This window comes from Leuciscus leuciscus (genome assembly GCF_965113295.1).
Source record: "Leuciscus leuciscus genome assembly, chromosome: 3".
Classification (NCBI taxonomy): Eukaryota; Metazoa; Chordata; class Actinopteri; order Cypriniformes; family Leuciscidae; genus Leuciscus; species Leuciscus leuciscus.
Window position 1 is genome coordinate 12,960,827 of NC_138727.1, and position 14,559 is coordinate 12,975,385.

General features: G+C 36.1%; 1 protein-coding gene across 3 annotated transcripts; it reads left to right on the plus strand.

Moving 5' to 3' along the window:
- Positions 1-567: 567 nt before the first annotated feature.
- On the plus strand, positions 568-13,761 carry LOC309495901 (uncharacterized protein). Of its 3 annotated transcripts, none has more exons than XM_082165850.1 (5): positions 568-960; positions 1,106-1,162; positions 12,696-12,806; positions 13,199-13,242; positions 13,330-13,761. In XM_082165850.1, the coding sequence occupies exons 1-5, from the start codon at positions 621-623 to the stop codon at positions 13,438-13,440; spliced, it is 663 nt and encodes a 220-aa protein (XP_082021976.1). In that variant the 5' UTR covers positions 568-620; the 3' UTR covers positions 13,441-13,761. The 3 variants fall into 3 exon arrangements, with proteins under 3 accessions (XP_082021976.1, XP_082021977.1, XP_082021975.1); XM_082165849.1 differs by lacking the exons at positions 568-960; positions 1,106-1,162 and adding exons at positions 11,846-11,894; positions 12,023-12,409 and having other exon boundaries at positions 12,642-12,806; XM_082165851.1 differs by lacking the exon at positions 1,106-1,162 and having other exon boundaries at positions 12,642-12,806.
- The last annotated feature ends 798 nt before the right edge of the window (positions 13,762-14,559 follow it).

Sequence of the window (14,559 nt, forward strand, 5' to 3'; positions counted from 1 at the left end):
CACATTAAATTTAACATTAGTTCTCCAGTTCAAAGGACTTTTATTACAATCATGAATTTACTGACTGCATGTGAACTCTTGTGTTTAATCCATTTCTGATGCTAATCTTAATTGCATTTTATCACTAAAATACTGAATGGAACATATCTGTTCGATGATATAAAGGTTTAAGATTTGCCTGATCGCAAAGCCAAATCAGAGCAAAAAAGTTTGGAACATAATCAATGGTTGTTTAAAATTGCTTTTACTTTTTGTACGTTCACACAATAACCCAATTTGATGCCAACCCCTCATGACGTAAGGCTTTTTTTTTTTTAAGCTAAAACTTTCCATTGACGTGAACGAGTTAGATAAGAGCTGATGTCTGTAAGACCCTCACCAGAGTCAGTTATTCATAGACACTCACTGAGATGGAGAGGTCAAACCTCATTGCGCTCATGTGTAAGAAATATTATACTAACTTCTTAAGATGTTTATGAGAGTTTTTGAATGAAAATGTCAATATTACTGTGAACATGTTTGTAAGATAGTATAATTTGAAGTGCTTTATATAGTTATTTTGTACTTTTACAGATGTTTTACTTATCAGTCAGAACAGAATCTATGGAGCAGAAGTGGAGATGAAAGTCAGACCAGGAGACAACGTCACTCTCTACTGTGATCGCTCTGTAACTCATGGTTTCCGCTTTGTATGGATAAGAAACTGCTCTCATGAAAACCAACCATCTCTCGTAATAAATTTTAGGAAATGGGGCCTGGAGATATTTCAGCGTTACAACTTTATCTACAACCATTCCAGTAATTCTCATGATCTACATATTACTAACATCAGTGCCTCTGATCTGGGACTGTATTACTGTGCAGAAGTAGAGAATAAGGTAAATAAAGATGAAAAAGGCATCATCTCCTCATCTGAAGTGTACTATTATGGAAACAGAACAACTCGTCTTTCTTTTGCAGGTAAGAAAAATTTTCTGCTAGTTCTTATTATATCATTGCTTGATTAATTCTGGAGAACTTTACCTTTCTCTTTGAAGAAGCAAGTTTAACAGATCAGAAATATTTTTATCAGCATTATTGATGTGTTTATGTTTATTTTACATAGAGCAAGTGACTTCCTGTTCTGGACTCTCGAACATCACCTCCACACTTCCTCTAGACTGTGTTCTCTGCTGGACGCTGCTGTTCAGTGTGTGTCCGGTGTGTGTTCTCCTCTCCTTACTCCTGTCCTCCATCTGTGTGTACTGCCTCTGTCAGAGGAAAACTACAGGTAATTGTTCACAGATTAATACTCTTCTTTTGCACTATACCACAGTTTTACTTTAATGTACAGACAAACAACTTTTGTCAATGACCAGAAACTTTGGATCAAAACTGAATCAGTTGAAGTGCAGCATATATGTGCTCAAACTATTTAAGTATGTATATATTTATTTATTTATTTATTTTGTTCTTATATTTTAACAATCCATTTTAGATTCGGCAACTGATCAAAATGACAAGCTAAAAAGTAGAAATGTTGTTGAGGTAAGATAATGGTGCGGTAAGGTACACAAACATACACACAGTCACCGTGAAATCAAATTGGACAATTCTTATTATTTTATGATAAATTTTTTATCCTTGTACATATTTTTTTAATTCATGTCCCCTTGTGATCTTTAATCAAAATATCTTCCTTTCCCTGTTGCAACGACATCTCATCTCTTCTTTGATCATTACTAGTGGATTACCATGATTTTCATTTTAGAATTACTTATACATTATGCATTATTATCATTAATTAGGAACCTGTAGAAGTTCTCAGTAGTCCTCTGGGAGGTATGAAAACAAAAATAGCAGTTACTGATTATCGAAGAGTAAACTGCAACATTCAACTGCTATTACTTATTCCTTAGCTTAATTTCTTAATCAGATTTTCTTGTTAGTTAATACTAGAATGTTAATATTACATTACTCATTTGTCCCGTGTATAGTTATTCATATTATGTTTTGTATGTATTTTATTTATTTATTTATTTTTATTCCAGGAGAATGATGATGAAGAGGTGTGTTATGCATCTTTAGACGTGATAACCAGGAGACAAAACCGGCACAAGAAAACAAGAGTGCCGAGTTCTGACTTCAGTACATTTGCTCAGGTCAGAGAAGGAATAGATTAGAAAGTTGCAGAGGTGCCATGATCAGTGAAACATCATGTTTATGGTATGTCTGTTGGTTGATTCAATCGTAGATATTTAGCAAAAATTAAAATGCTTCTGTATTTGAAATAAAGAATTATCAAATAACAAATTCCTTTAGTAAAAGTACTCCAATATGTTTCTATACAGTATTTGTGGACACAGTAATGACCTGCATAACAGGACGTAGAAGTGGGTTTCCTGTATGAAGTGTTGTTTAGTTTAAGGTGTGTATATTTCTCTCAAATTGGATGACCACAACATTTATCTGACTCATTTTTACAATAAGCATCATTAAATTTCCCTGAAACACACTGAGAGAGAGATCAGCATTCTGGGCCTGCTGAGCAGGATAGTGTGTTTGGATAACAGCTGGTGACAAGCAAACAGGCGACAAAAGAAGTGGTTGTAAAACGTAATCCGAATGTTAATCTAAAACTTTTAGTGTGCCTTACAACTGCAAAGTAAAATAGAATCCCTACATCCATGCCCACTTTAGTTGCTCCTCTGTAGAAATCTTTTTTGTTTTCCTTCAGACTGGTGCATGAACCTGTTCTGCCTTTTACATACTTGTACATTTAATTCTTTAGAACATTTAAAATGAAATTGAAAGAAGTTATTTTGAAGTGTTTCTTTTGAACCGCCAGAGTTGTTCTTCAAAGGAGCTTTAATGCCCTGTTCTTTTTATCTCAAGGAAGGGTCTTGCCTTACTCTCAGTTAAAAAGATAGCCATCTTAACCACAAATGTTTCCATTCAGTTTAGTGCTTGTGTGCATATGAGACAAAAAGCATGAAGACAGAGGATGGTTTATGAGTGTAAATGTTCATGTGGTGAGTTTGTGGTGAAATTAGTTTGTTTGCATGCAATGTCTGCAAAAGCTTGATTTACAGCGGCAGTCTTTCTTTAGACTCTCTGATGGATGAGGAAGTTTCACATTTACTGCATCTCTCAAAATGAAGCACATACTGCAGTTTTAGCCTAGAGGTTAAGGAGATGGACTTTCCAATCCCAAGATGAGAGAAAAACATTAACACTTTTATACCCACATTTAAGTCACTGAACTCCAGTGGACTATCTTACACAATTAATGGATTAAATGCACTTTCTGAAGTAAAAAATGACAAAATTTGAGATTAACTAACACTGGGTAGATAATCTGTTGATGAACCCAAAGGACAGCTCTTCGTACATTTACATTTACATTTACATCTATAAACTGTCCAGTTTTGTTACTGTATATAATGGATATGATTTAAAATATGTGTCTACTTGGATAAGTATATGTCTGAAAGAGACTAAATTTAGTGGTTAGAGCAGTCAGTGTGAGAGTTTTACAAGTGGCCTGAGGGGGGAGTGTGCATTTGTAAAATCAGTAACACTTTGGGGCCCTATCATACACCCGGTGCGACGCAAGTGTTTTTTGCTAGTTTCAGCCTGACACAGTTATCATTTTCACATCCTGCGCCACGTTGTTTAAATAGCAAATGCATTTGCGCCCATAGGCGTGCTGGTCTGAAAACGAGGTGTGTTCAGGCGCATTGTTGTCGCGTTGCTATTCTGAGGCAACTGAAAAAGACTGCAGTCAACAGTATTTTTTTGTTATTTAAAGATCTCGTTAGTAATGTGCGCCTATAGGTGACACTTAGGCCATGTAAATTGCAATCCGCCATGGCGTGAGCGCAACTGGCTTTTAAAGGGAAAGGGAAATGAGACTCTGATTGTTTTTTTGCAAGTTATGCCCAAAACACACCCATTACTCATTAAGAGAATAGGGACAACCCTTTTAGACCACCACACATCCCGCCGCTAAACTAGCAAAAGTGGATTCGGACACACCCTATGTGCACTTGCGCCGTGCGCTTTAGACCATGCGCTTAGATCGTTAAAATAGGGCCCTTTATTTTGATGGTCCCTTTTGAACATTCTGTTGACTTTAACTTTGTAACTACATGTCAACTAACTCTCATTAGAATATTAACAGACTGTCTGCTTAATATCTGCTAACACTTTATTGTGATGCTCCCCAACAGACATTTTACGTCAAAATACGGACCATCAAAATAAAGTGAAACTGTAAAATCTTTTGAAATGTCCAAAATATTCTTATTGTTCTTATTATTATAAACTGTCTAATGTTTATAATGTCTTGTTTTCTCATATTTATTGGCTTTATTTTTGTGCAGCACTTTTGACCTGCACATCTTTATGTGAAGGTATGTGAAGCCAAATAAATTATAATAAAATGAGCGATGTCAATCCATCTTGTGATTTAATCAATTCAGTGTCTTTAGTTGTGTTGTAAGTCACCCTGGCTTCGCTGTTTAAAGTTACACTATTTAACTTAGCAATTAAAAAATAAACTGCATGCATCTTGCAGAAGAATATTGTTTTGGTTGTGCTTCGGCTTTGTGTCCCTGAATCCATTTACATTACACATTTTAGGTTATAATATCTGACTACGTTTAGATTACTTTTGACCTAACTTGTTTATCACAATAATTTGAATAGGATAATCTTGTTCAATATTGATATAAAAATACAATGAGAAAGAAACCCACTAATCATACAAACTACTGTTCAACTAGTTTTCGAGTAGACAGGATTCTATCCTAATCATATTTCTCTGGCACACTTTTTATTTATTCATTAATTTATTTATAAACATTAGAATAGTCAGTTTTTTGTAAATAAATTTGTGTACAATTAAAATGTTTTGTTATGGCATCACCAAAAAAAAAAAAAAAAAAAAAAAATATATATATATATATATAATAAAATAAAATAAAATAGAGAACCACTTGTTAAAGACTTATAGGGAAATTGTATTTATATATAAACAATAAGAAAAATATATTGCCTTGTCATATGTAATCAGATTGATTTTGGCGGACCAGTATAAATTCAGCACATTGGACAGCTCCCACTGCTAAACGTGCTGAACAATGTTCATTCTGAAAGACGAAGTATATGTGGTTGTACTTTCTGTTTGAGTAAGTATTAGGAGAAGCCAAATGTGCCAAATATGCAAATATGCCAATATTCTTATATGCCAATATAAGAAGCCATATTATGGCGTTTATTTAGTCTCAAAACTCGCGCACATAAAATCTTGGCGCCTGCACAGGATACGAGGGCAAACGCGCCGGCGCGTTTCTGCACCGCGAGCGCTCTAAACCTAGCTTCAGAAAGTATCCGCGCGCACAAATACTGTCCCGCGACGCATTCTCGCTTGACCCTCTCTACGCGCTCGCTTATCAAGATGACTTTTTAGATTTTGGAGGCGGGGCGGTGGTGGCTGATGTCTCCGCTCATTTGATTGGTCACTTTCAACATACAGTCACCTTCAGTCTCCCGCCTCTCTCTTTTACCCGCCGTTTTTGAGGGGAAGGAATCAGCCAAGATGTCTGAGAGAATAAGAGGTAAAATGAGGAATAATCTGTATAGTTTAAAAATCTATATAAAAAAATAGACTGCATACCCAGATAGCAAACTGACGTAAAATCAACATAGAAACGATGTTGATCCAGCATCCTTTTGCGCATCGAAGGAAAATCGACACAATTAACTTAGTTTGTTTACCTTAAAGGCTGCAATACACTACATGACTTTTGCTCAGATTTTGTATAGATCACACTACGAATAATCTGGGTCAAGCGCCTCGCGTTGTGTTTGCACTAGGTAGAGCAGATGTGTATGTGTGGGACCTCACATATTGATGTGTCATATGATATCTGACATATCAGTCAACCATCTGCCTATTAATGCTTTGTCTTAGTTTAACAACTTAAATTATACACAGTTTATCAGTATTTTTAAGAATAAGAATTTTAAGAATTTTTAAGAATAATTAAGATAAATGTGTGGATGTACAGATTAGGTATTAGATAGAAAACTGAATTTTTGTTTTTAGGTTTACCTATTCCACAAAATGATCAGCTTATGTTAGGTTAATTATAATGTTATGTGTATATGAAGAGTTGCAGGACGCTGTACGGCGGGTTGTGTCCCTGCTGCAGAATGCCCTGTCTCAGCCATGCAGCACCTAGAGAAAGTGAGGGTTGTTGTCATTGTCACCATAATATTGTTTACAAGCAATTATTTTTTATATTCTTATGATGGGCAATATTTTATATACTTTGTTATTCAAATAGTAGTCTTTGTTTGAATGGCAAATTTGTGGTTTTGCTGGTTTCTCATAAGGAGTTTCTGCAGATTCTGCAAACCAGAGGCATACTGGTAATGACATTGAGCAGAACATGACAAGGTTTGTCATATTCAGGCAATAGTGACAGTATGACAGACAGTGCTGTTTTTATTTTTTTTATTTTTTTATTAATTTTCCATCATATATATATATTTTTTATGTTGTGCGCTTAACATTGTTTGTCTCTTAATGCATCTTACCCTGTCTCATCTCTTATTTTACTCTTCTTTAGATCCTTCCCAGGACTGTTTGGGAAGACTTTTACAAAAAGAAAATCAGCGGGGAAAAAGGGAACAAATTCTGCTCTTAACATAAAAAGCCTCAGCCTGATATTTTGCTTTGAGGAAACTAAGCTCAAGTAAAGTGTCAGGTTAATCAACATTTTTCCATTTATGATGAAGCTCATATTGAACAATTAGAATTTTCCCTGCCTATTTACCTACATAGATAACACTATAGCTTTTTACATTTCTAAAATACACTACCTTGAAGGTAAACCATGCAGGTGAGTTGCCTCAAGGAAGAAGTGAAATGCCGTTGATGCACAGTTATTTGTGGCTGCATTCATGTACATTCTCTACAAAAGAAACATTTAAAACAATTAAAAGGCATCAAAGTTAAAACTGATAGGGTTCCTTCTCAGGAAGCACGAGTATGCTCAGCAAGCACACTGACCAAGTTCTATTATGAAATTTGTTTGTCGTGTGCCTTTTACTTAAAGGTAAATTATGTAAACTTTGGCACTCAAGCGGTTAATAAACCAAACTGCATACAATGCATCTTGCGGAAGAAGATTGTTGCCGGAGCTACTTCTCTCTGTTTATGTCTATAGACTTTCAATGAATTTAAGGTCTGGGCATTACATGCGTGTTATTTAAAAAGTTATGTAAAAATCTGCATTCTTAAGAATGTTTACCAAAGGCACAAGGTCTATGCTGGTATAGTCAGTGTTAAACATGTGGAATTACTAAAATGTTAAAAATCAGCAGCAGCCAGTTACCTTTCTGGAGAAACCATCCACTCCTCCAAATATCCCAATGCTGTATCTAGAAAGCAATTGGGCATAAAATATCAGTCATATATGAAATTAAAACAGTCAATGTGTATTATGAAAATTACCCAATCCAAAATGAAGTAGCCATACAGTACTTTAGATTAATTAACTTCAAATAAACTTGACTTTAATATAAACCTTAACTTAAAGACAAGGGTCCTGGTAAAGAGTAAACTCTGCGTACAACACAGCCAAGACTTGACAGCCTTGAGATGATTCCCACAGAATCAACCTTATGCATGGAGGCTGCAATTCTTCTCCACTGAACCCTATGGCCTATTGACTCCAGTCTTCCTCTGACCATCCTGTAGCCAGCGTTTGGTAAAGGATTCTTGATTGAAGCAACCAAACTGTCAAGTTCATAATCACTGATGGAACTATACATGTTCCTGACAGAGAGCATGTACTCTTCCATTCGTCTGAAGACTGTGCTTCTTGAAACACCCATCAGTTTAGCTATGCAAGACACAGGAAGTCGAGTATGGAGCATTTCTTTCAAGCGTTGTTCTCCAATCAAAATTTTGGGTCGCCCTGTGGTACCAGCAGCAACTTCCACCGTGAAACATGAGGCTGGACGTTCCAGTTGTGCCTTCACAAGGTCAAACTCTGTTTCTTCCATTTTATTTTATTTTAATTAAAAAAAGGGCCAAATGTTTATTGTAAGTTTTAAGTAAAAAAGAAATAATGCAGGTTCAAATAAAAAAAATTAACTCTTTAATTTGAATGTGGAGACCTCAGTGTGTTTCTTGGGGTTGGATCGGTGAGTTTTTTCTGTACAGTATCTTTGAGTAAGCATAAGAGGCACTTCATCCGGTTCGAAAACTCTTTCGTTCCAACATAAGAAAATATTTCTTGCAAATATGGCCGCAGGTGTTTATCTTCGTCACAAACTTTGTTTTTCACCGGAGTAGCAGGTGCTGCCGCTAGAGGTCGACAGGTAGTGGATTTACCGATAACAATAACTAGTTTGGACCACACTGGCTGATAACTGATTAATCAACCAATAGTTTGTAAAATGGATACTGATTGAAAACAAACAAAACACATAAAAAAGTGCTGAACTTTATTTAGTTCATTTTAATGAACTTATTACAATAAAACCAACAATCCCAAAGTGTTCAATGTACAATACAGTTCAATGCCAAATACACAAGCAATAATAAAACCATGTGGTTGCAATGTCAGTGACCTAATGAAGCTGGTCCTAATTTTTCTGAAGTTTTTCAAGATTGGGCTGTAGCTGACTTACAGACAAAGATAAGATATTATGTAGGTGAGAGTCAGTTATTTTGCTTCTGAGTTTACTCTTGTTCAAGTTCATCAGACTGAAAGTCTGCTCGCAGAGGTAGGTACTGCCAAACAGAGACAGCATCACTTGTGCCTGCTTACACATCTTTGGGTACCTGTTTGCTGGGACACATTTGTAGAAGTCTGTCAAGGGAAGGGATGTGAACTTGTGTTTCAGTTCTGAATCACACTGAAGCTCAATTAGTTCCATCTGAAGATCATCTCTGACTGCATCCACACTGATGGTGAAGGGTTGAGCAAACAACTCAAAGTCAGCAGTGTTGTGTCTGAAGTCCTCAAAGCGACTGTCAAACTCCTGGATAAGGTTGCTGAGAACAGCATCATACTCATGGACCTTCTCTTTCACCATGCCTACCTCTCCAAGACAGGGAAAATGGGCTAAATTTCCTAATTTCCTGCATGTGGGATGAAAAACAGAAAGAACAGTGTGAGACTGGGACTGGCATGTAAAACAGAGGGAGAAAAAAATAGAATAAATAACTGAAAAAAGAAGGAAATTATTATTTCATGACAATTTAAGAAACTAGCAAATTTTAAGCAAATTTTATCAGCTTCATGTACAACAAAAATACAAATGCTGACATGACTAAATATAAATGTAAACTCCATATATAATTCTAAATATAATTAATAATAATATAATTATAATTGCACAAAATATCCTGAATATTATAACTGTAAATGTTACTGTTACCTGCTGAGAGATGTCTTCTGAGCAGCAGTAGTTTTTGTTTGAAGGCTCTGACGTGATCAAAAAGCTGGGTGATAATCTGGTCCTTTCCCTGGAGCTGAACATTCAAAATATTGAGCATCTCTGTTACATCCACAAGGAAAGCCAGGTCAGAGAGCCATTTCTCAGTGGGCACTTGAATATTACCATCCTTGCTTTCCTGAAAAACTCTGATCTCATCACGCAGATAAAAAAATCTCCTGAGAACTTTTCCACGGCTGAGCCATCTGACCTCCTGGTGGTACAACACATCACCATATTGCGCATCCATCTCATCCATCAGTGTCTTGAACTGTCGGTGAGAAAGCGCCTTGGAGCGTAGCCTATATTGTTGACAATTTTGACGACGTCACGCATCACATCCACAAGCCCGACAGATTTAGCACATAGTTGTTCTTGATGTAAAATGCAGTGGTACCTAACAACTTTTCCTCCACATTCACTGACTTTCTGAGACACAAATGTAGCAAGTCCAGATTTCCTCCCTACCATTGCCGGCGCGCCGTCAGTTGTAATGCCGGCCATCTTCTCCCACTTTAATTCATTTTTTTCCAACACTCTCTCAACAGCAAAAAAGTGATCTTCTCCTTTAGTAATACCAGAAAGGGTCTCAATGCCAGCCAGCTCTTGTTGTGTCACATCAAAAGTTTCATTTACTCCACGCAAAAATACCAACAGCTGTGCGGAATCGGATATGTCGGTGCTCTCGTCGCAGCCGGCTATTGAATAGGCAGAGAACGCACTTGCCTTTGTCTTGATTTGCTCGCCGATGTCTTGAGCCATGTCCTCTATGCGTCGGGTAACAGTATTTCTTGACAAGCTAATTTGTGAGAACATTCGTACCTAATAAGGACAAACTGCTTCTGCAGCCACTGCAAGACATTCCTTGACGAACTCTCCAGTAGCGAAGGCTCTTCCACTTTTAGCAATTAGAGCGGAAATCTGATAACTGGCCCGTGTGGCGCTTTCTTGTGCTGATGAAGGACGTAGCAGCGCGCTCTGTTCAGATCGAAGTCCAGCAAGCAGCTCGTTAGCCTTCTGTTTTCGCGCCTCGCCGCTGTACTTTGACAAAGCTGCAGAATGTTTTGTTTCATAATGACGACGGATATTGTACTCTTTTAAAACAGCAACAGACTGTTTGTAAACTAGACATACTGCCTTTGATTTGACTTAAGTGAATAAAAACTCATCTTGCCAAACTTTTTTAAAATGTCTCTTGTCTGTATGCCACTGCCTTGATTTCTCCATTATTGCGTTTTTTATGTGTTGACGTTAATTGCCGTCAAGTGTCGCAAAGCACGCGGTGCTGCACCTTGAATTGCATTTACAGGAAAAAATCTAATTCATTTGCATTTAATCTAAACATTTAATTTCAGTTTACTCTGTTGTAGTTCAACAATAAAACAAACAAAAATGTTATGTCAAATTAGAAATGACGATCTGTGTCGAAGGTATTACATTTACATTACATTATAACATTTCTTATATTCTTGTTCGAGAAGATATTTCACTTGGAAATGTATCTCAATAGGGAAGATGACCGCAACTTCTGTTTCATGCCAACTTTAATGGTTTTTATGAAAAGCATCACACACTTTTGTGTATGTGCAGATGATTTATCATATGATGCATTGATCTTCACATGTGTTACTGTTTCTGTTTTAGAATATAATGCAGCTGAGTTCAGCTCAATGGACAGCTGTTAGTGTCAGTATAACCACAGTGTAGACAAGCTGAGCAAACTTCCTTCGTGCAAATATGTGCACTCTAACAAACATACAAAACCACAGAAAGGCTAATGGAAACATTTGTGCTTGGTGACCAGTGATCAACTTAGTAAGATGTGTGAAGTTTGAGTTTGATGACATGTCACAGCAGCAAATGTGAAGGCGAATGCTGTAAGTGTTCTGAATATAAGAGTTGTGGTTTCCTGTTTTGACATGTTTACACGTCGCTGGGTTGAACCCACTACAATATGACAGAGAACATCACTTTGATTAAAAACAAAAACTTGACCAATTGAAAGCACAACATTTCTCAAGTGAAGATGATTATCTGCATGTCTGAATCAAAATTATTTGATGCTAAACACATCTATCATATCTATCAGACAAACAAAAGTTTTGCTCTCTCTTTATATCTGTTTGATGATTATTTCCATTTTTGTGAACCAATCAGAGCAAAAAAACTCCATGGAGTAATCAATGATTGGTTAATACCGCTCTTACTCTTTGTACATATACATGATAACCTAATTTAATGACAACCCCCTGTGACATGAGACATTTTTGAAAAGATTTTCCATTGACGTGAACCAATCAGATGAGAGCTGCCGTATGTAAGACCCTCATAGTGTCAGTATTCACAGTCACTCACAGAGATGGAGAGGCCAAGAAATGCTTTCATCGTGTTTATGTGTAAGAAAAAAAAATGTTTTTGAGAAAGTTTTCAGCTATTTGCAGTTTTCGAATGTAAATTGTTTGGTTGTACATTTCAAATTTAAGTGCCAAATTTTGCTTTGTTAAGTTATTTTGCACTTTTACAGGTGTTTTGTTGTTCAGTCAGAACAGAATCTATGGAGCAGAAGTGGAGATGAAAGTCAGACCAGGAGACAACATCACTCTCTACTGTGATCGCTCTGTAACTCTTGGTTTCCGCTTTGTATGGATAAGAAACTGCTCTCATGAAAGTCAACCCTCTCTCGTAATAGATGTACAGAAATTGGATCTAGAGACATTTCAGCATTTCAACTTTATCTACAACCGCTCCAGTAATTCTCATGATCTACATATTACTAACATCAGTGCCTCTGATCTGGGACTGTATTACTGTGCAGAAATAGAGAATAAGGTATATAAAGGTGAAAAAGGCAACCTCTACTCATCTGAAGTGTACTATTTTGGAAACCGAACAACTCATCTCTCTTTTGCTGGTAAGAAAACCTTTCTGCTAGTTATTATTATTATTTCATTGCTTGTGTGATTCTGGAGAACTTTTTCACTGAAGAAGCAAGATGAACAGGACAAAAATATATTTTTACTAACAATTGATACATTTGTGTTTATTTCATATTTAGCAAGTGGCTACTTGTTCTGAACCCTTTACACCTCATAACTGTATATAAAGCCAACATTCATTGATATGTTTGTGTTTATTTTATATAGAGAAAATAACTTTGTGTTCTGGACCCTCGGACATCACCTCCACTCTTCCTCTAGACTGTGTTCTCTGCTGGACGCTGCTGTTCAGTGTGTGTCCGGTGTGTGTTCTCCTCTCCTCACTCCTGTCCTCCATGTGTGTGTACTGCCTCTGTCGGGCTCAAACTGCAGGTATCTCGATCACTGTTCATTTCCTTGACACATTTATTATGATTTTTCCAATATAAAACCCAATGTCTTTGATCAGTGATAAAAGCTGTAAACAAATTATAAATGTGCAAAAATGTAGTTAAGATTGTTTTTGTAGTAGCCATAATGTGAGTTTTTTTTGACAAAGCATATGAAGCTGATTCTGATATGAAAGAAGAGTTTCACATATGTAATGTTGTTTATAATTAAAATGACAAATTGGAAAGAAAACAATTACAGTTATACAGTAGCATTTGTGTGTTTACATGCGACTGACATTTTTATGTATTTAAGAGCACATAATGTGCTTAAAGTTACTATGTTCAGACTTGCATTATTTTCTGACTACTGGCATATTTTCACACGATCTTTAGGTTCTGAGCAGAGTGCAGAGATACTCACAGAGAATTTTATTAAGGTATCTATATTGTTTCAGTAATTAGTTTTAAGCTTTGCCTTGGCAAAGACAATAGATTGTTTCATGTGCATCTCCAATTCATTTCAGAGGGATCCAGAGAGACATCAGTGTGAGACGAGTAAAACTGGAAAGATCTGCCTCCACACTGAAGTCTCTTATAGACTGCTGACATCTTCATATCCCTATGCCAAGATGTGATTCTATTTGCTCAGTTTAAACAACTTACTGAAATCTTGCTGCTTTCTATTACTCACTCTTTTTGTACTCCGCAACGTCAGCTATGATTTCTGAACTTGCTTTTTCTCAAGCATGCTTTTACCACGTTTAGTACACATACACACACATGCAACAGACTTGTAGTCATTTTTTTTATTTATATATAAAATTCTTCTCATTGAAACACTCTCAGCTGTTGCTATAGGGCCTGTTGCTGCTTATGGCATTCTTTTTATGTACATTCTTTTTGTAATTACATATTTTTTGCATTAATAACAATAAAGTTGCCACAATATCACCCTGTTTGGACTCAGTTGCACCTTTTCCCGCCACTAGTTTGTCATGATAGTTTCTAATGTGATTTGTCATCACTGTCAGCTGTGTCATTGTTAATCACCTCATTTGTCTGTGCGTTTAGTCCTGTGTTTTCAGTTCATCCTTGTCTAGTCTTGTTTACGTATGGTTGTTTTTATGCTACTTTAATGGGTTTACATTTTATTTTCTTCATAATATTAACATAAATTATTTTCGATCTGTGTTAAGATTATACAGAACATGTAGCAAAAAATTTAAAAATAAAGAAATGAAAAGCTTTATTATTTAGATGTTCCAAGCAGTTAGGCCTAGTCTAAAAGTAAACGCATACAGTTTTGTGTCTCCGTTTTTATCAGTAGATCATATGTATATCATATAAAATTTATCTCAAAATACATTTCAAGGGTAAATTGTCAAATAAAGTTCAGTCAATATAAAAAGCACAAGTTTGTCAAATGTTTAGACAGAATTGTCTAATACGCTTATGTTATGAGAGTGTCTGTGAATATAAACAAATCTTTAAAAAAAAAGATAGGAAATGATGAACACTCAATGGCTCCATCTAGTGGCTAATAGCTCAAACTGGGGCCAGTTGCATAAACATAGCCATTATGTTAAGACTGTGTCTTAAGAACTAGTATGATCAACTAGAAGTTAGTTAGGGGTAATCAGTCTTACTGTTCGGTGTCAAATTAGACCAATCTACGTTTTTATGTTACTGACTTTAAAAAGTTATTAACAGTCTTAAAGAATAAAATTGGATGACTAACTTGTAAGACTAGTCTT